Source organism: Notothenia rossii, assembly GCF_949606895.1.
Source record: "Notothenia rossii genome assembly, chromosome: 11".
Classification (NCBI taxonomy): domain Eukaryota; kingdom Metazoa; phylum Chordata; class Actinopteri; order Perciformes; family Nototheniidae; genus Notothenia; species Notothenia rossii.
This window is the reverse complement of record NC_136910.1, coordinates 23,947,697-23,969,103: the sequence shown is the minus strand read 5'-3', so window position 1 is coordinate 23,969,103 and position 21,407 is coordinate 23,947,697. Positions and strand designations below refer to the sequence as shown.

The following is a 21,407-nucleotide window of genomic DNA, read 5'->3' as shown; positions in this document are numbered from 1 at the left end:
TTCTTTTTTATGTTTTTGAATATTATTTTGTAGAATATCTTAGGCCCTCAGAGAGGGCCTAGAGGGCCCTGAAGTCTCGCCACTGTGAATAAGAAAACTTCAGAAAGGTTCATTTTCACAATGATCATGCATTGTTCAGTAACTTTAAACCTGTAAAGACATAGTTTTTCTATTATTTTCAATCCTCCACTCTGACCTCATAATAACCCATCCTATTACAATCCCTAAAGTGTAGTAATCATTGTTGATCATTTAAAAATCTTCTTCTCCCTTTATCCCCACCAATTTTCGAAACTAATGTCTCCCTCTATGAGGGAGTGTGAATGCTGACTTCTGTATGTAAAAGTGCTTTGCGTTCACAAAGACTGGATAGCACCATATAATGCAGTCAATTTACTATTTACCATTGGTGAAGAAAATACAATTATTGCTGCATATTGCTAAATCCTGTCTTAGTAAGCATCACACACGTGTGTGTATCTTTTGATAAGCCTTTACATTGGTTCATTCAACAGAACTTCCAGGATTGTATTTATTGTCTCACTGGTAACCTTAAAAAACACAACCCCCCGCTTTGCAATACCGCAGGTCTGTTTTCGACCTGCTTAATCTGACACATGTCTGTGGACTCTATTCATTCGCAGCAGGAGATTTCCAGACTACAATCTCTTCCGATCCAGTTTCAGTGTGCATGCTGTCCAACAGGATAAGCGCTATTCCAGGTTTGGCATGTTTTTCAAAGTATGTTCAGCCTTTTTTAGCAATAAAACGTTTGACATACAGTATATCAAATGGCACAAGTGCGATTGTTGCTGTTTAATCTCTTTTTCGCATCCTTCTTTTAAACTAAAGGGAGTTTTTCTGGCCGTATTTAGTTTGTTTGGCTTGGTTAATGTTCCTACTCTCACGTATGGACATGAAGGTTGGTTCATGACCAAAAGAACAAGATTGTGGATATTAGCATCCTACATTTTTTTCTCTGTATGATGGCTGGAACCTCCCTAAAGGCCCGGACACAACAAGCCGATTTTGGCCATTGGTGGGCGTCAGGGGAAGCCAATAATACGTCCTTTATTTTGGGTCGGGGGTGTGGTGGTCAATGTAATAACGTAACCAGATGAGTGATTACAGCACCCGGTATCATTTTACACACATTTGTATCATGCAGGATTTACACACGCCTGTTATCTGACCGACAGGTCCGCACGCACTCTCCAGCCGAAACTCTAATAAGCATTTATTCACAAACTAAATATGGAGACCTTTAACGTTTTACCTCCGATTCGCTCCTTTTTTCCTCGCTGTACACAGCTTCAGTTTGGGCATTGGCCTGTAATCAGATTTTATTTGTTGTTGTTGCTGCTGTAGCGGAAGTTTAGTACAATTATGTTGGATTAAATACTCCAAATCTCCACCCTCCATAATTGCATTTGCTTCAGTTGCTTGCTACTTTCTAACGGCGGTGAGAGTGGTACAGTGACGCTATCTATCTTCTATCGATTAGATTTATGATTCGAAATTTATAAATGTAGGGTAGACAGGTGGATATTATCCGACTGAACAAAACGTGCATTTATCTAACAGGTTCGTTTTCCACTGACCTTATTTCGAGCTATTTTCCAAAATCCTATGGAGAAATCCCATTGCTATTTTGTCGAGGGAAACCGAGCGCAGCTTACTTCCGCGTTTTAGGACGCGTCTCTGCAACACTGAGTTGATGCGATTTGATTGGATTGTGAGGCAAGGGAAGCCAGCCGCCTCTGGCTTCCCTTGGCATGGCCCTGACTAATCACGGGTTGGCAGGGGCATCACGTGGGCCTCATCTGATTGGTCAATCCCTCCATTTTTTTCCTCTCGCAACAGAGAGTGCAATCTACTGTTTCACCATAACATCTAGAGGGGCGCTGTTTCACTCTTTGTAAAATACTCATTACATTACATTACATTACATTACATTACATTGCATTTAGCTGACGCTTTTATCCAAAGCGACTTACAATAAGTGCATTCGACCAGGAAGATACAACCTTTAAGAAAACAGAATCATATAAGTACATCAGGTTTCATAGAGCCAAACATTTCAAGTGCTACTCAACTGGCATTTAGAAAGCCAGCCCTTTATTAGTATATAAGTGCTTTGTTAGTAATTCTATCGCTCGAAGTGGAGTCTAAAGAGATGAGTTTTCAGTTTGCGTCGGAAGATGTGTAAGCTATCTGCTGTCCTGATTTCAATGGGGAGCTCATTCCACCATTTTGGAGCCAGGATAGCAAACCCACGTGTTTTTGCTGACGGGAACTTGAGAATGGGGGAGAGATGGACCGGCAGCAACACACAACAAAGAATTTCCGAAACTAAACGAAGTGTTTTTATTTATTTATTAAAATTATAACTACAATCCAAAAAAACAGGGGAAGCCTGGCTTCCCTTGGCCTCCAGGAGAAAACGCCACTGGTGCCGACGCCTTTTCGGCCGAAAGCGGTCAGCCAAAGGCAGTCGGCTAAAGAAATCACTCTGATTGGCTGTTCAGCTTAGCGAATCAGTGCATGAGAAGCGAAACGGAAGTGAGGGACCCAAACAAACTATTAAGAAGGCAAATCTGAGATTTCATTGAACTCCAGCTCTCGACACAGGTTCGGGAAAGCCCCATGAGCTTCTCGTTGTAGCGTGAAAATGGAACGCACACGCTATTTGCTATTTGTTTTTTGTTTGTATAACCAGGGCTGCACATAACTTGTGCGCAGGTATGCATGCACCCCCCGCCAAAAAAAAGCACCGGATCATTGGAAAAAAGGTGAGAGAGAGAGAGAGAGAGAGAGAGAGAAGAGAGAGAGAAGAGAGAGAAAAGAGAGAGAGATACAGTATTTGCGAGTTGCATAAGAACTGGTAAGATAGCAGGGTTTCCCACACATAGACTTAACTTGGGCGGGCCAGCCCAGGTATATTAACGGCCGCCAAAGTATAATTCGCGAGCCATTTAGGTTTAATTTTTTAAATGTCCGGTTTATTTCATTTTAAGGATGCGCACCAAGCAACATCTCCAGGTGCTCCTTTGAGAACCAGGGCAAAAAAGTTATGTGTACCCCTGTATATAACGCAGTCTGTATTCTGGTTGTTGCCTCTTTTGAATGATGAATACACACTACCGCCGCCTGCTGGGAAGGAGAGTTATTGCCACTCACGCATGCGCAGTTCGTACGTGCTTCTTGGCCGTCGGCTGAAGTCTTTGCGGTGTGTTCCAGTGCGACACATGGCCAAAACGCTGAGACGAGGGGTCCGTCTGTGTCAGTTGTTTGGTGTCAGCTTGGTGTGTCCGGGCCTTAAGGGACAAGTTAAGAAGTTCAGTCATTGGAAGGGACTCGGAGTAAAGCCGTTGCTCCTTCACGTTAAAAGGAGACAAATAAGGGGCGGACCCAGGACCAGGTGGAGGGCTTATATCTCCATGCTGCACCTGGGAACACCTTGGAAACCCCGAGTTAGAGTTGATACGGCCAGGGAAAGATGAGGTTTCGGCCTCTCTGATAAAACCGCTTCCTCCATGACCTGACTCTGAATAAGTGGTGGGAAATAGATGGTGTATAAAGTTTGCCATTGTGCTCTTGCAACTCAGTGGCATCTTTAATTCCCTCCCCTTTAGTGCCCTCACTATGGAGAACAAGTACAATGACATCCCAAGGTTCTAACCGCACCTCGTCTCATCAAATGTCACTTAAGTAAGGGACAAGCCCCTGATTCCTCATTGTGGCTCTGCAGTCTAGTCTAATTTGCCATCTGGTAAACCACATGGATATACCTTGATCAGCAAGAGGACTCATTTACACCATGTTGGGAAGAGTGCCTCCGGAATATTAGCGGAATCGAGTAAAGTGCTGCCGTCTAAGGTAAACAAGGATTGCGGCAATGCAGAATTAACAAATAGCAGCATTATGGTGTCTATAAAATATTCAGAGGAGAGAAAAAAAGTGTCAGATAGGGATCCAGCATCATCCGGCAGCATGTACACATCTGAAACTAAAAAGGCCCATTACTCTGAGGGAAGAAGCTCCCAATTAAACAAGATTAAATCTAAGAGATTACTGCTGGTGAGGAAGCTGGGTTTCAAACATTAACAGCTGACATCCTTTCAGCTCAGCACTTCCCATTACCCAAAAAGAAGCTTCATGCCCACCACCAACCACCCAACCATTAAGGATTGTTCACAGCGGTTCTTCTTTCCAAACCACAAAGCAAACAGCGATGCACCGTTCAACATTACAACTATCCATCCCTGAAAAAGAAAAGAAAATTACCTCCTTCCTTCATCCCAGAACAAAGGCTTTACATCCTTTCCACTTTTTTACAGCTTCCTACATTTTCTTAAATCAACAACAATGGAAATAAAGCATTGTGCTCTTTGTGGTAATTTATGCATGGTTTTGTTGTTTGTGGCGGTGTGTTTGTGTTTTTCTGCGTTATTTTGGAGACTTTACAGTTAGTCGTTTCTCATTTTTACGTCCTTCCCTTCAGCAATCTCCCTCCACGTTTTTTCTGGGTTTTATTAGGCTTTCTACCGTATCTCCAATACATGATGCACATGCTTGCTCTTTTTTTCACATGTTTCCTTCATTGACATTTTTTCTTTTACGATCGGTATATAGTCCTATGTCTTGCCCTTTCTTTTTCTACCTTTTTTTCTGCTCCTCATATTGCCCATACACCCTGAATGCTTGCATCTTCCGGTTTTGTCCTCTTTACTTTACCTACGTCTTTGTTCTTCAGTTAGTGCTGCTGATAGTCTCTTTGCCGCATTTCTCTTTTCCATCAGTGACCATGTGTTTAACAGGACTATCTCCATTGTGCGCTGGCATTTGGGAGACCTCATTAACATTTGCTACATGTGGTTTAGCAAAGGTGGTGCTGAGATACGTCTGGGTACTGCAACCATTCATCTCGACCCAACAGGAGGATCTGCAGGGCCATTGTTCACCAACCCCTGCTGGCAGGACTGTTGCATATACTTTGTTGCGATGGTAGTAAATAGAGGAGTGGGTATGAGGTTTGACATGGGGGGATTTTAAGATGCTGAATTCTAGGACTTAACTTCAACCACCCCTAAGCTAAAGTCAGCTAATGTTTTGCATGATGACGTTTAGTAGTCTCATTTATATGCCGTTTTTAAGACCCGTAAAAGTCACAGATGTTTGTTGACCTTTTTTTGCTGTTGTTATAGAACAAACCTTATAACGGGAATCCAACCGAAAACAAATTCAAAAGAACAATGACTTTTAGAAGTGGGAGCCCAGAAGGGCCACAATTCTAACTCATTCTGGGTTGAGGACTCATTAATGCACCGCTCTAGGACAGTCACATGACTTGACGTCACCTCTGCCAAGCTAAAGGCAGCTAATGTCCAAGTTGATGACATTTAGTAGTTTAAAACATTTTAAGACTTTTAGAGGCCTCAGGTATTCACCAAGATATTTTCTCTTAGAACAAAACGTGATAAACTCCTAAGTTTGTGTATATAACAGACGTTATTATGGGATTCTAACTAAAAACAAATTCAAAAGAACATTGAGTTTGAGACAAGGGAGCCCTGATAAAATACTGAACTAATTTCCAGGTGTTATAACTCGTTCCTGCACTGCTCTTTGACGGTCACATGACTTCATGTCGCCACTGCTAAGCTAAAAGTGGCTAATGTTTGGGGTTATGACGTTCAACAGTCTAATTTAGCAACTCGTTAGCCAATGCCGTTTTTTCAAAGTGGGGTATTTACTGACTGATATTATGTCATATTTTATGTCGAGCTTGTGTTAACATCAGACCTTATTGCGTGAATCTAACCAAAAACTCATTCCAAAATACATTGACTTTGAGACAAGGGAGCCCTGATGTGCTAACATGCTCACTAATTTCTGGGATTAGGACTCATTAATGCACACTACAAGGACAGTGAGTAAATCCTACATTTTCAATTTTTTACAAGGTAAAGGTTTGTTAATGTGTGATTTAAATGTTATGCTGATTACACAGGTTGATTACATGGGAACGATGTACATGCAGCTTATTTTCAATAAAAATATCCCTTTCTACATTGTTTTAGACTCAACCACTATCAGAGTCAGTCACAGGTGAACCATAACATCCACACCTAAAACATTTACTGCTGAAGATGCATGTCCTGTTTTAGTTATAAATGCTTCAGTTAAATATGTGTCCTGAAGCAAAGCCAGTTTTCAGGACAATTGAATTTAGTCCTTTTATTACGAGAAAAATGAGTGCTTTACATGTTCCATTAACAACGTTTTATGAACATGTAATCTGTCATCTATCAGTGCACTGCAGAGATCTTTTTCTGGAATCAACCTCTGGCCAAATCATCATCTACCCATATCAGAGACATTTTTGTGTAACAGGAGCATCGCACACGAGTTAAACATATAATTAAATATGGTAAAATAAACATAAACTGTCAATATATACATACCAACAGTAGAAATAGAAATATATTTATAGAGTATCTATACATAACAAAAAATACACTGAATAAGTTTACTGTAATAGTCCAACTTCTAAAACAACATATTTAATACATAGAATGCATAAATACATCATACACATGCACATTTTAAGTATTCATATTAAAAAGTGCGTCCAGGAAAGATATCAAACAAGATAAATACATTGCACATATGATAAATGAGTATTGATCATGTATTACTTGTTTAATGAACAGAAACCTTGTATCTGAAGTACCCGTGTTTTACGTGTCACCAACAAAATGACAAGTTCCTTACAGTGCAGCATTCATAACCAAACAGAATGCATGACATCTGTCGTATTAGAAATGAGCGACATGTATGTTTAATAGCAGTTTAAAACGAGTCTCACACACAAACACAGCCAGTACAAATGGCAGTGAGGAGAGGAGGTAATTTCTTTACTCCTTGGTCCACTTTCCTGGAAAGCAGGATCAATTTCCTCTTTGGCTGTAGTTACTCTCCTCTTTCCCCTTTAGAAAACACACACACACACACACACACACACACAAATACACCCCGACACACACACACACACACACACACACACACACACACACACACACACACACACACACACACACACACACACACACACACACACACACACACACACACACACACACCAACTGCCGCTTCAAACTGCTTCATTCTTTCTCATCTGTGAATTTCTCTCCCCACTTCTGTTCCTCCTCCCTCTCTTCTACCTCTTTTTCATCTCCTTAACCCCTCCTCATTTTCTACACCTTTTCTTATCTCTTATTCTGTGTATCTCACCATTTCCCCACCGCCCATTCACTCATCATTTGATAATTGTTCATACATGTGGTGACCACCCATTTACCACCCCTCTCTACAACATCCCATTTTCCCTTCTCTCTTCCCTCCTCATTCCTCTCTGCCTCCTTCCCTCCATCTCTTATTCTCTGGCTCAGTGGGATGGGACACAGGAGGCTGCTATAATTTGATTGGAGGTATTAAAGTTGATTTGATTAAGGATGGGCCAAATGACTGGCTGCTTAATGGAATCAGGCCCAGTCACCTGCCAGGGGCCCCTAGTCAAGGGGCTCAGCTCTGACAAGCGACGGATACCAAAAACACACACCGCAGATTCATTACATTTTTTTCAAAGAAAACATTTACTTTGAGCCCATATACTATTTCAAAGTAGTTGATCAGAAAATCGGCGAAGCTGTGACTTGGGGAGTAATGGAATACATGCAACCAGGATACTTGGATACATAAAAAGGTAACTGGTAATCATGGTAATTCTCCAACAGTTACATAACAAATGTGTTATCAGGGCTGCAGTATAGCTCTCTTGGTTGAGTTGGAAACCCAAACACTGGGGCTCAGTCCAAATGTGGACCCAACCAAGGTCCAATCCGGCCCTGGACAATTTGCCCTTTGAACTCTGTCTCTTCAATAAAGGCATTGATGGCCCTTAAATAATCTAAATAGATAACAAATGTTTTCACGGGGTTCAAATTTCGCCATCGATTTGTTGTTCAAATCAGAATCACAATTAAAAAGGAAATAAGATGTGCCTTTCAGCTGTTGATATGTCATTATCCAACATCTGACTGCATAATGATAGATTATTTAATAATACATTATTTAACTTGCTTCCCACTGATTGTCTAAGTAAAAATATAATTGTTGTAATTATCTTTTCTGTATTTATTTCCTTTTGTAAATTATACTCATTTGTAGTCAGTATTTGAAATAGATATGCGTGCTGCCTGCATTTTCTTTTTGGTTTGAATTTACGCTCCCTGTATTTTTCTTTCTATATACAGTATATATCATATATATATATATATTTCTTTTTTTTAATACAGTAGGTGGAGACCTGGTTTAACAAAAATACAGTTTGCTTATAGTTTATGCACTAACACAGCATGTGTGTATTAAGGTAATCCAATTAGTGAAAAGTATTCAGGTTACTTTTTTATTGTGTTACTTAGATAAGGTTAACATTTTTAATGATAGGAAATATTTGTAACAGAATATTTTTACCCTCCCAACCCTGGACATCACTTCCTGTGTAAGAATGACTGCAGTTAACTCCATCCACACTATATTACTCACCTGTTATTTATCCTCCTGTGATTCATTAGAGGTGGCAGTGAGGAGGAGCTTTTAATTACTCAGATGACGGATGAGCTTTTCACACCGAGCAGACACTGTGATAACTACTGTGAGACCACTACAGGCCGCTGGTATCATCACAATCATCAACCACAATACTGTATTTATCCTGGGGGAAACTGGGGTTTCCTGTCAGTTGCTCTATTTTAGAATACAATTAATAAAGGATGAAAAATAGAATACAAATATTTCAAGTAAATAAAATAAGTTAAAGGTCCCATGTCATGGCAATTTCTAGTGATCATCATTCCATTGTGAGGTCTACTAGAACATATTTACATTGTGCAATTTTCCACTATTGGTTTCTCATACAGCATCTCTGTATAGTACGTGTATTCACTCTCTGTCCTACACCAGTGGTTCCCAACCTGAGTCCAATAACCATCAAAGTCACTCCAATAGTGCTCCTTAATTACGCTTTCATCCTCCTTTAACAAAATATTTCACATTCATCCAGTTTGTGACAGTAGTTGTAGCATTTTTGAGACTTTTCAACTTTAATTACCGCTGTTGCGCCCCCACCCCTTGTGTGTGTGTGTGGGGGGGGGCGCAACTTCCAACAGCAGTCATTTGGGGGGCTCTTGGGAAAAAAGGTTGGGAACCACTGTCCTAAACGGCTTGTTGGAGCCCTTGTCCCCTGTCCCCCTCCCTGTGAGCCCAGTGTGCTCTAATTGGTCAGCTCGCCCACTCTGTTCTGATGAATCCACCACCGTTACAGCGGAACATCAGTGATTATGTGTTACAATGGCGTTAGCAACCAGAAAATGACACCAGCAATGACAAACAGATGAGAATGCTGCGTGGGGTCTGGGTGCCGTGTTGGCGGGACGTTGCGCGGCTCGCTGCTATGAGGAGCGGACAGTGTGAGCTCTATTACTGGTGTCGTTTCCTGGTTGCTGCGTGGGGTCTGCGAGACAGCGAGACATCACGAAACTCAGCTTTAACTCAGCCTGAGCACCATGGACGCGGGAAAGGGGGGTGCTGAGGGGGCTGCAGCACCCCCATCTGCGAGGCTCCACTAGCTGTGTGCGTCACTTTTTTGTGTTTGCAGCATTTTGTGTATGAAGCACTTTTAGTTAACGCTGCACATGTTTCTTCAAGTTTTTAAAAATATATCTTAATTTGCATGTGTTTTGGCACATTTGTGAGTTTCAAGCTGAAGCATGTTCTCCTTATCAAAATGTTTTTGGTCATTGTAACTCGTTTGCACCTGTCGGCCCCGTACATATCCAGGGTTAGGGTTGCTGAACATTTATTCCTAAGTACAAGATCACCACCAGAGCAACCTCCGTTTCTACATTTCAAATGTAGGGACAGTTCTAGGGTGAAACAGGGTTACCATATATATTAAGAACATCTATAACATACCGCTACCATCTTGCCACCACCATCACCTATAAACAAAAGAATACACATACAGTGTTTTTATAGATTTTATTTATCACGTCCCATGAATAATAAAAAAGCCCCTCTCTGGGGATTGATGAACGGTGAATAATAAAAAATAATATATGCCACAGTGGGGGGCCAGCTTCAATCCACATTTACTGATATCTGCAATATTTACATTAAGTAAATTGTGTATGTTTGCAATTTTTCTTTTCTGTGGAATGCACAAATGAGAGCAACATGAGTTTTAATATTTGGTGATGTAGTGAATGTACTGAATGTCTGTACTGCCAACCAGAAGCATTATATCTGTGTGTGTTCTTGCATGTGTGTGTAAGGAGGGTCAATGCATCTGCCGTGGACATTTTGTCTATATTTTGTAAATGATATGTTCATATGTCTTCAATTGCTCTGAGAACGAGGGATATGGCAAGCCATTTGATTATGTATTCCATATCCTTGATATCAGACTGCAGCTGCCTACACTAGTTGGCTCTTTGATTTAAGGTCACACTAGTTTGGCACTCTGCTTTACTAGTTAAATCAAATATTACACTAGTCACTCTTTTTCAGCAACTAGTGGCACTTTTGTCAGACTAGTTAGCACATAAGCCTTACTAATGACGCCAGGAGCAGCACTACTAGCACCAAAGTCCCAACTTATTAATATTAATATTTTGTATTAACTAGTGACCCTGAGACCGTACTAGTGACGCTAAAAGTCTTAAAAGTTAACTAGTGCGCTTCAAAATCTCTGACATGTTAACTAGGTACAAAAAAGAAGCAGAACTAGTTAACTAGTGGCATACCTTTTTCTGCACTAGTTTAGTAGTAGCACCCAGAATCACTCAATAATTAACTAGTAAAGGCAAAAGGTTCACTAGTTAACTAGTTGACGCCTCGTTTGACCTTACTAGTTAACTAGTTGGGCTCAAAATGTCTACACGTTAACTAGTGAACCCTTTGTCCGTTACTAGTTAACTAGTGAGATACATTTAAATTCAACTAGTGAACTAGTGAGGCTTAAAATGTTCACTAGTAGTACTAGTGGGTCACAAATGTGCATTAGTCACACTAGTCGCACAGCATGCTAATGAGGAGGAGGGGAAAGAATGCATCGTGGTGTCCTATTAGCCCTAAGCTATAGAGCGCCACCCGGCCCAAATAGTTTCTTTAAGAGGTTAAATACACTGTGTTTTAAAATACAGTCGTATGACCATATTTACAAAAATATAAAACAAAAGTATTTTTGTAATTATGATCATGTGACTGTATATCAAAGTAGGTAAGAAAATTGAAGACCTTGTTCAAATTAGAAAGTTGCCTTCGGACTGCTGACAGGAATATAGATCCTCTTTAAAACATTTTATTAAGCTGCAATTTGAAAGGTGCTTGGATTAGAATAGCACTGTGATAACAGAGTGACATTATTGATGGATAGAAAGAGGAAGTAACCCTCTTCGGATCACAGCTTTGAGAGATCGCCGTGACTTCCGTAAATATTAGTCTAGGGCAAAATATGGAGAGGTTGTTTATCATATAGGTCTATCGTTATCCTGATTTTAAGATCTGCTGCCGTCTGATATCAAGGATATGGAATAAATACTCAAATGGCTTGCCATAGCTGACAGCTAATTAACTTTTTGCTATTATTTGCTGAATTAACCCATAATGCAATTCTGTGTCTAAGGAATACAACTGTAGGACTATTTCTTGTAAATCTCCCTTGAGCCTTGCATCCAAAAACAGACTTTTACTTTAGATAACTTAATTTTCTGCATTAGTAGACACAAAAATAAAGATATACAAATGTGGTCCTCAGCAAATATTTATGAAGCTGTTATTAAAAATATTATGATCTTACAGAAAAAAAAAGTATTCACAAAGTACCCATTAAACCACACCTGGAGTGACTAGTTAGTCTTAACATTAAAACATTGGGTGTATATTAGATAATGAGTCAATTTTGTCCATGGTTATGTGTGATGTTTGTGTGTGTGATTTCATATAATATGAGTGGCAACCCCTGTAAGTGGAGTGAGGCTATGATATGGTTTCCCTTTAATAACACGTGCCACTGTCATTCTGAATGTGCCATCAAAAATGATCAGAGGCAAGACCGCTTGAATTTCAATCCAGACGACAACAAAAAAACACATGACTTGAATGATTACAGATATTTTTTTAAATGTTGATAATATCCTTTAATGTACTTGATTTTAAGCAATGAGGCCTGTTCTCCACCCGCAGCAATCATGACGCTCAGCAGTCTCAGGATTTGTCTTGTGACCTAAGTGAGAAGACAAAACATGAAATAACACATTACTGATTGAGACTAAGATATCCTTCACTTAGGGCAACTGTGGCTGTGAGGGAGTGTGGTCGTCTTTCAACCAGAAGGTTGTGGGTTCGATCCCAGCCCATGCAGTCAACATGTTGATGTATCTTTGGGCAAGATACTTAACCCTGAGTTGCTCCCGATGGCATGGCCAACGGTGTGTGTGAATATGTGATAATGTTAGGTTCTAGAGTAAGGTACACTGCTCTGTATGAATGGGTGTGAATGGGTGAATGACATGTAGTATGTAAAGCGCTTTGAGGGGTCTTAAAGACTGGATAAAGCGCTATATAAGTACAGTCCATTTACCCTTTACTTAACATTTATTTTATTCCTCTAGAATGGTTATTTTGGCAAGAATTAGACTTTCTTTTAATGAAAGCAAAATGCAAACATTTTGATCTTCTAAAATGTTCTTAAGTATAAACCACGTTTAATCAGCCTTTGTTTTTTTATTTGGCTCCAGCTATATAATTATTTTAAGGTTTTTAGATTTGATTTATAGAATTGTTGCATCTGCCAGGTGGTCATTTGAAACATTATGGTCCAGCCCTTGTAGAACATGTCAGGATATTTGTTTTTTAATGAAGGCATTGTTTTTTTAAATGAAGGCATTGTTTGTTTGGCAAAATTGCAAGCATTTACAGCTTACTATGTGTCTTTGTTATATTAACAATTATTATTGTAAACATATCTTTGAGTTTTTGACAATACAACGCCTTTAAATAAGTACTACTGCAGCACACACATAGTGAACTGTGTTCTCTATCTGATGGTGATTTCATTCACATGAATCAGCGGTGGTGTCAAACATCAGACCTTTTAACTTGTGAATCTCTCTCATCTCTCCCTGTGTGTTGTGTTTCCAACAGCCTGTGTGTGTGTGTGTGTGTGTGTGTGTGTGTGTGTGTGTGTGTGTGTGTGTGTGTGTGTGTGTGTGTGTGTGTGTGTGTGTGTGTGTGTGTGTGTGTGTGTGTGTGTGTGTGTGTGTGTGTGTGTGTGTGTGTGTGTGTGGTGGGGGTGTGTGTGTGTGTGTGTGTGTGTGTGTGTGTGTGTGTGTGTGTGTGTGTGTGTGTGTGTGTGTGTGTGTGTGTGTGTGTGTGTGTGTGTGTGTGTGTGTGTGTGTGTGTGTGTGTGTGTGTGTGTGTGTGTGTGTGTGTGTGTGTGTGCGTGCGTGTGTTAAAGTGTGTTAAAGTATGTGTTTGATGGCTAACCTCTTCCTCTTTGTTCTCTGCTTGTCCAACAGGGCAGCACGAAAGTCCCTTCTCTCCAACAAGTTGGCTGTACATGGAGACCCCCAGCTGGGCAGGTCAGTGTGTGTGTGTGTGTGTGTGTGTGTGTGTGTGTGTGTGTGTGTGTGTGTGTGTGTGTGTGTGTGTGTGTGTGTGTGTGTGTGTGTGTGTGTGTGTGTGTGTGTGTGTGTGTGTGTGTGTGTGTGTGTGTGTGTGTGTGTGTGTGTGTGTGTGTGTGCCCCTCTCATTTTGCTGCATACAAACACAAGACATCTGCACGCTCTCACATTCCTCGGGTTTACTGATACACTTCCTCAGACATCGAGAGCACAGCTTCCCAGGTGTGCGTGTGCGTGTGCGTGTGCGTGTGCGTGTACGTGTGCGTGTGTGTGTGTGTGTGTGTGTGTGTGTTCAGCGGGCTGTCTGTGTGAGTGTGTGCACAGAGGGAGAATGTGCTGACTGCAGTGCTTTGGTTCTGGGCATGCCCATTAGAAGTGGCTATAAATCCTGAGCGCTGTGCTCTCACTGTGTCAGCAGTCCAGCCAATGAATGGATATTAAACGCCACAAAAAAGCCTCTTTAATTCTGCCTGCCTATACCGCGCTGCTGCACACTCTATCTATCCATCTCTCTCTCTCTCTCTTTTTTCTTTCTCTCTCTCTCTCTCTCTCTCTCTCTATCTATCTATATATATATATCTCTCTTTCTATCTATCTATCCATCTCTCTCTCTCTCTCTTTTTTCTTTCTCTCTCTCTCTCTCTCTCTCTCTCTATCTATCTATATATATATCTCTCTCTTTCTATCTATCTATATATCTCTCTCTCTATCTATCTATCTATCTATCTATCTCTCTCTTTCTATCTACCTATATATCTCTCTCTCTCTCTATCTATCTATCTATCTACCTCTCTATCTATCTATCTATCTATCTATCTACCTATCTACCTCTCCATCTATCTATCCATCTATCCATCTATCTGTCTATCTATCTCTCTCTCTCTCTATATATATATATATATATATATCCATCTATCTGTCTATCTACCTATATATCTCTCTCTTTCTATCTATCTATCTATATATCTCTCTCTATCTATCTATCTATCCATCTATATCTCTCTCTCTCTTTCTATCTATCTATATCTCTCTCTCTATCTATTTACCTCTCTATCTATCTATCTATCTACCTCTCTATCTATCTATCTATCTATCTATCTATATATATCTCTCTCTCTTTCTATCTATCTATTTCTCTATCTATCTATCTCTCTCTATCCATCTATCTATCTATCTATCTATATATATACATATATTTCTATCTATCTATATCTCTCTCTCTATCTATCTCTCTCTCTCTGTCTATTTACCTCTCTCTCTATCTATCTATCTATCTATCTATCTATCTATATATCTCTTTCTCTATTTATCTATCTATCTACCTACCTCTCTATCTATCTATCTACCTCTCTATCTATCTATCCATCTATCTATCCATCTATCTGTCTATCTATCTCTCTCTCTCTCTCTCTCTCTATCTATCCATCTATCTGTCTATCTATCTATCTATATATCTCTCTCTTTCTATCTATCTATATCTCCCTCTCTATCTATCTATCTATCTATTTATCTCTCTCTGTCTATCTATCTCTCTATTTATCTATCTATCTATCTATCTATGTATCTATCTATCTATCTATCTCTCTATCTCTATCTATCTATCCATCCATCTATCTATCTATCTCTCTCTCTATCTATCTATGTATCTTTTTTCTCATGTTGTCTCTCTTACTCCTTCCTCTCAACCTCTTCCTCTGTGATAATGAATTATTAGGTCTGTTGAGGTGAAAACATCCCAAGTTAAAAGGCTGCTATCTATTATTTAGAGCTAGTATCGATGAAATATGATTTACAGCTGGTCATATTGAATGTACGTGCTTCCTCACACTACCATGGAATAGGATTTTTACTGTACCTCTCTGCCACTTCACATGTTGATATATTGCACATTTTCTGATTCTCATAGTATATGTCATATTATTATTTTTATTATTATTATTACATTTTTGTATATTTACATTTCTTGGAACATTTCTTTGCAATTTTTTACATTTTAAAATACATTTAAAGAGGCCCTGTTCTGCTCATTTTCAAGTTAATTTTGGAATGTAGTGTCTCTACTGTGACATGTCTCAATGCTCTAGTGTTCAAAAAGCTCTTTATTTTTCACATACTACCTGTGTTGCAGCACCTCTTTTCACCCTCTGTCTGAAACCAGAGCCCAGTCTGCTCTGATTGGTTAGCTGGCCAGTCATCGTTTGACCAATCACTCAACTACTTTGAGATGTGCCAACCCTTAGCCCATCACATCAAATGTGTTGGAGCGCTAGCCAATAGAAGCGTGAGTGTAACATAGTGATGTCACTTTACGGAAGTAAACAAAGGAGGCGAATGGAGACGTTTCAGGCAGGGAGTGTGTGAGAGAGAAACTCCCTCTGGAGGAAACACAGAGATTTGAACCTTTGCAGACCATTTACATGCACCAAAAACTATATATCACTACAGGAAAGGGACAAATCCCAAAAGCATAATAGGGCCTCTTTAGGAACAGTTTTATCTTAGTTTTCTTTTTTATATTGTGTTTAAGTTTAAAAAAATTCACTCCAAAGTAAAATCCTTGTATGTGTAGACCTTATTATTAAATTACATTGTATATAAAGAAAATGTAAGGGGACTAGCTAATCATGCAAAGACAATTTGAAAGCAGACAGCTAGGGTTAGGGTTAGGGACACTAAACCGTTGAGATGTTATCTTGCCAAGACAAAGCTTGTGTTTGATGAACTTGTGGGCTAGCTTTTGCATCTTGAAGTCAAAGTGTTTTGCCGTTATGTTCTCCAGTTCCCACTGTGTGCATGGTGTGTTTTAGTGCAGGCTCGTAAATGCTGGCTGTAAACGCTCAGTCCTAATGTTGCCCTGCACTCTCCCTGCAACTCAGCGCTCGCTTCCAAACCTCCATGCAGCCTGATCATAAAAAATGTATTATTATTTCGATTAAATTTGAGGTTCTGAAGCGTGACCCTGGCTGTAGGTGTGGCCATCTGTCCTACTGGCACATCAATAGCAATCTAATAGCGGGAAGAAAGATCAATCACAACCAGCTTAGATATGTGGAAATATACACAGTCCATGTGGTTCTGCTGCAGCGCTCCACTGTGATACACCTCTGGGTCCACTGTATGGATCCAGTACATACTGTGGTACACATCTTTGCTTTACCACAACATTCGACACAGAACAAAGGAATGAGGATTACTGTACAGTTCATTTTATACATAAATGGGAAATGGGGTGCATTATTTGACACTTGACCATTTTTGCAACCCCTCAAAGTGCTTTACAAGTTGGCGCTGCGCTCAAAGATCAAATTATTTAAACTGTATTTAAAAAATTTTTTAAAGGGGCACACGCTACTAGGGAATGTAGCCGTAGACATGTAACTGAACTAGCTGATTTCACTGCTAGGCTCTGCGTCCTACAAAGAGAAAATCGCTCAATCGACACATGTTGATTGGAGGGGCTAGGAATCGAACCACCCACCTTCCAAATGATGGACGAAAGCTCATATATTTGGCTTATATGTTAGTAAATATTATCCAAAGAGACTATGATCTGAACATCTTAGAGGAACCCGCGTACAGCACGTATTTCATAGCAGAAATCAGTTCAATCAACGTATGAGCAAAGTGACATGAATTTGTAATGCACATACAATGTGATACACACACACACACACACACTCACACAGTTCCTCCCCCCTGTTCATAATATCAATTACAGCCTGGCATGGTTTAGCCTCTATCAGTGTTCGTCAACAGGCCTCCAGGCCCAATCACGGCTCAGCATCTCAATCACACTGACATGGCAGCTAATTGAAAAGTTGTGCGAGGATCATTGTTGGAGAGAGTTGTGGCTCCTTTGAAGCTCCTTCATTAGATGTGTGTTGGTGACATGGTGCCAGTGGCAAAAGGGGTATGATACTGTATGTGGGATCTATATTCTGATCCAGGAAAGTGTAAATACTTGTATCCTTATTTGTACATATTTCCACAAATACAGACGGTGACAATAACTTACTAAAACATGCATAGGATTGCTTGTTGCATGTTTAATGGGACTGCTTGGAGGGAGAAGAGCTCTTTTCATTTAACATTTTGAATGGGACTTTTGGATGGGGGGTGCATTTTTGTTCATTTTTTAATGAGTGGGGTTGGGGGGGATGAGTAACATTTAACTCAACATTCCTGTTTTCGTTCTTCAATGAAACAAATAATTGTTCAATAAACTAAACTAAACTTGCTCTGTTCTAATCAAAAATTATTATTAAAAAAAAAAAGAAAATCTGTTGTGTTTTTTGTTTAATTTTGCATCGAATATTTCCAAAATTCCCCAGCTTAACTTCCCATGGAAACGTTCAGGACATTTTCCACCCCTTTGCAACCCTACACATACCTGGCACTCATGTCTTTGGTAGGGCACCTCTATTCCAACAATATGTGGTGTATTGTTTAATATTCACTAACACTTTATCCGATACTCACTTGACATCGACCCGACTGCTAACCTTTCCATCGTCTGCATGTATCTCCATCACCATCTCCTAAGGGTACTTCTGTAGCACCCTGTAAAGCTTAATGAAACTTGTCCTCTCAAAATAATACAATTAAGTTGAGGATCTTCTTCTGCCCTGAGGTTAATGGAAGCTCTTATTGTTCCTCTAGTTAGGAAATTAATCTCTCTTGCACTTTATTTCACATTAGTCACATGTTTGCCATCAGTCAGAAGCAGATGGGACAGTATATACTAGTAAAAGAAAACACAAAGACAAGACAGAGACATTCAGCACAATGAGTATCGACTGATCTCAGGACCACAAACTAATCCAAACTGTACCTTGGACACTGATTGCTCCGGGCTGATTGATCCGCTCTGATTGTTGGAATCCGACCCCCAAAGTCATTTGTTAATGTTAGTGAAGCTGTAGTTTTTAAATGTGTTCCCTCCTCATTAAAAATGTAAGCTTGGCCTTAATGGTGATAGCACAAAGCAACCGTGGCACTGTTAAAGCCAGCCTTACATTATTAACAAAGATAAACACTAGCATGTGGAGCTAAAGGAGAAATATCTCTGTGATGATGATTTAAACAACACACGCAGAGATACATAAGAGTGATTGTAACGACAAATATCTTCCGTTCAGTCACGGATGTGAAATATTCATCGGCTCAAAGGGGTGAAAAGGCCCCATAGACACAAAGTGTGTGGATTTATGGGCTTTCACGGTGACACAAACACACGGACAGAGGGAGCTCAGGAGTGCAAATGATGGAGGTCCTCTTTGTATGTGTTAAAGTGATGTCCAGTGTCTCTGAGCTGCTTTTAACACTCCCAGAAAGGCCATTACAATTAAAGGAGCGCCGGCCAGAGCGAAGGGAAATGGAGAAGAGTGTGACGAGAGTAAAAGAGGGATGTCAGCACAAAGAAAGGCGGAGATGCTTTTAGCCTCTCTCCGCAGGAGTAATGTCCAATTACTGCTCCGTTTGAGGCCTCCGCTTCACACTGTCATCAGCACACAAGCACCGGGTTATGGCCCTCTGCAATGGGCCGATTGTCAGCTACCATGGATCACAATCAGCCAGCGAGTCCTCCGGGCCATCCGGAGAAGACGGGCGCTTCACATTGAATATTCATGTTGTTTTACTGGCTATAACAGGCTGGAGGACCCTGCCTCGGCACAGTCAGAGAGCTCAGTGGTGTTTTTCAGCTCTTATCTTTGTGAACGCTTTGCTTCTGAGTTTGCAGCAAGAATAATAGATGGCAGTCTGAGGATGCTGTTTCATCTCCTCTGGCTCTGACCAGCAGGTGGTACCAGATATTACATTTTCTGTTCTTTGTCTTTTTCATTGCACCGCACTCACACACGTTGAAGAGGGGTGCAGTTGCAAAACTGTTGGAAAATGCTGCGTTGAAACATTTCAGAGCAGTGAATCCTTGTTATTTCTTGTAGTGATGAGCGAATGACTGCACTACCTGTTTGGATTTTTGCAGCTTAGAGTCTTTTTCTGTTGGTTAGATCTACAATGTAGAACAATCTTGGGGAAAAAATAAACAATATTCTCTTTTTGCAATGGGTTAAACCGATACAATGGACATTACATTCTCAGTTACATCATTTTTTTAAATTCAATTCTCAGTTGACCTCACTTTAAAACGTTAAAAACGTGCCGTCACAAACGTGTTTTAAATATGTATGTGTGTTGCTTTTATTGTAATCCTTAGCACCAAAAACATTATCTATTCTCTGCAAAGCTTGCATAATTTCTTTTGTCTTTTGTTCTCATTCGACTTTAGCTTGAATTTGAACGTGCCAATACTGCAATTACTGTTTGTTTGTAACATGTATTTATGTTTATTTTTTAATCCTTAGCACCACAAATAGATCACATTTTCTACAAGAGCTGCAAAGTTTTATTTTATTTCGTATTAAGTGTCATTTGACCTCAGCCTAAATAGTTAAAAACGTTTCAATACAGCAGCTCCTGTATGTTGGTAACATATGTTTTTGTATCTTTAGCACCACAATACATTACGTGCTTGAATGTTTAAAACATGCCAACAAATCAGTTCCTCTGGTTGTATTAGTGGTGCTTTCTTTCAACATTTATTTGTTATTTTAGGATTTTAAAATGTCGAAAGTAAAGAACATTTTTCCTCCTGTAACCTCTCTATGTTACAGGTTTTTTAAAACTTATTTTGCCATTTTAATACAAAATGTTCCTTATTTTCCAAAAGTAAGATATGTCAATAGTAAACACACATAAATGCATAAAATCAAATCATCATTAATTTGACAGCATGCAGTCTTACGAGCGTTAGGTTTCTCCCTTCATTATGCACTGACACACACTCGACCTGTATGCAGAACATGCAGCTCGCAGTCCATCGCAGCAACATGCTGAGGCGGCTTGTTAGAGCGAGTCTCACCTGTTTAATGACCAGCAGCAGGATGGGGTCATAAATGTGTGTGTGCGTGCATTTGCATTCATGCATCCAAGCACGCGTCGCGCACACACCTACAAATGTGCTGACCGTCTAATCATTAACTGAGTGAAATGAAAGGGCATGTTTACACGCATTTCATGATCACACACACACACACACACACACACACACACACACACACACACACACACACACACACACACGGTGCATTCTAATGCAGATTCCATCACAGAGCTAAAAGAATGTTCCGATGAAAATGTTCAACAGCTGCTGTCATCTCTTCGCTTCGGACAGTTCCTCCCCCCCTTCCTCTAGAACTTGTTCCTCCCCAACCCACCTCTCTCTCTCTCTCTCTCTCTCTCTCTCTCTCTCCCATTTCTTTCTATGTCTCTTTCTCTCTCTCTCTCTCTCTCTCTCATTTCTTTCTATGTCTCTCTCTCTTTTTATTCTCTCATTCATCATGTTGACAACAGCACGGCTACTTTTGTGAAATGGAGAAAAATGTTTAAGTCAGCTTTTCTCTGTGTCTCCCTCTCCCTCCCTCATCCTTCTTGGCCATCTAGATATGTGTATGTGGCTGCGCGCATGTGTGTGTGTGTGTGTGTGTGTGTGTGTGTGTGTGTGTGTGTGTGTGTGTGTGTGTGTGTGTGTGTGTGTGTGTGTGTGTGTGTGTGTGTGTGTGTGTGTGTGTGTGTGTGTGTGTGTGTGTGTGTGTGTGT

At 40.2% G+C, this 21,407-nt stretch overlaps 1 protein-coding gene across 6 annotated transcripts in view; it reads left to right on the top strand.

The window, feature by feature from the left end:
• rbfox3a (RNA binding fox-1 homolog 3a) overlaps positions 1-21,407 on the top strand; it is an 836,552-nt gene that overhangs the window by 478,753 nt on the left and 336,392 nt on the right. For all 6 annotated transcript variants that reach the window (XM_079660085.1, XM_079660089.1, XM_079660084.1 and 3 more), the window contains exon 4: positions 13,644-13,706. In XM_079660085.1, the coding sequence (XP_079516211.1) occupies positions 13,685-13,706 (22 nt within the window). In that variant the 5' untranslated portion in view covers positions 13,644-13,684. The remainder of the gene's footprint in view (positions 1-13,643; positions 13,707-21,407) is intronic.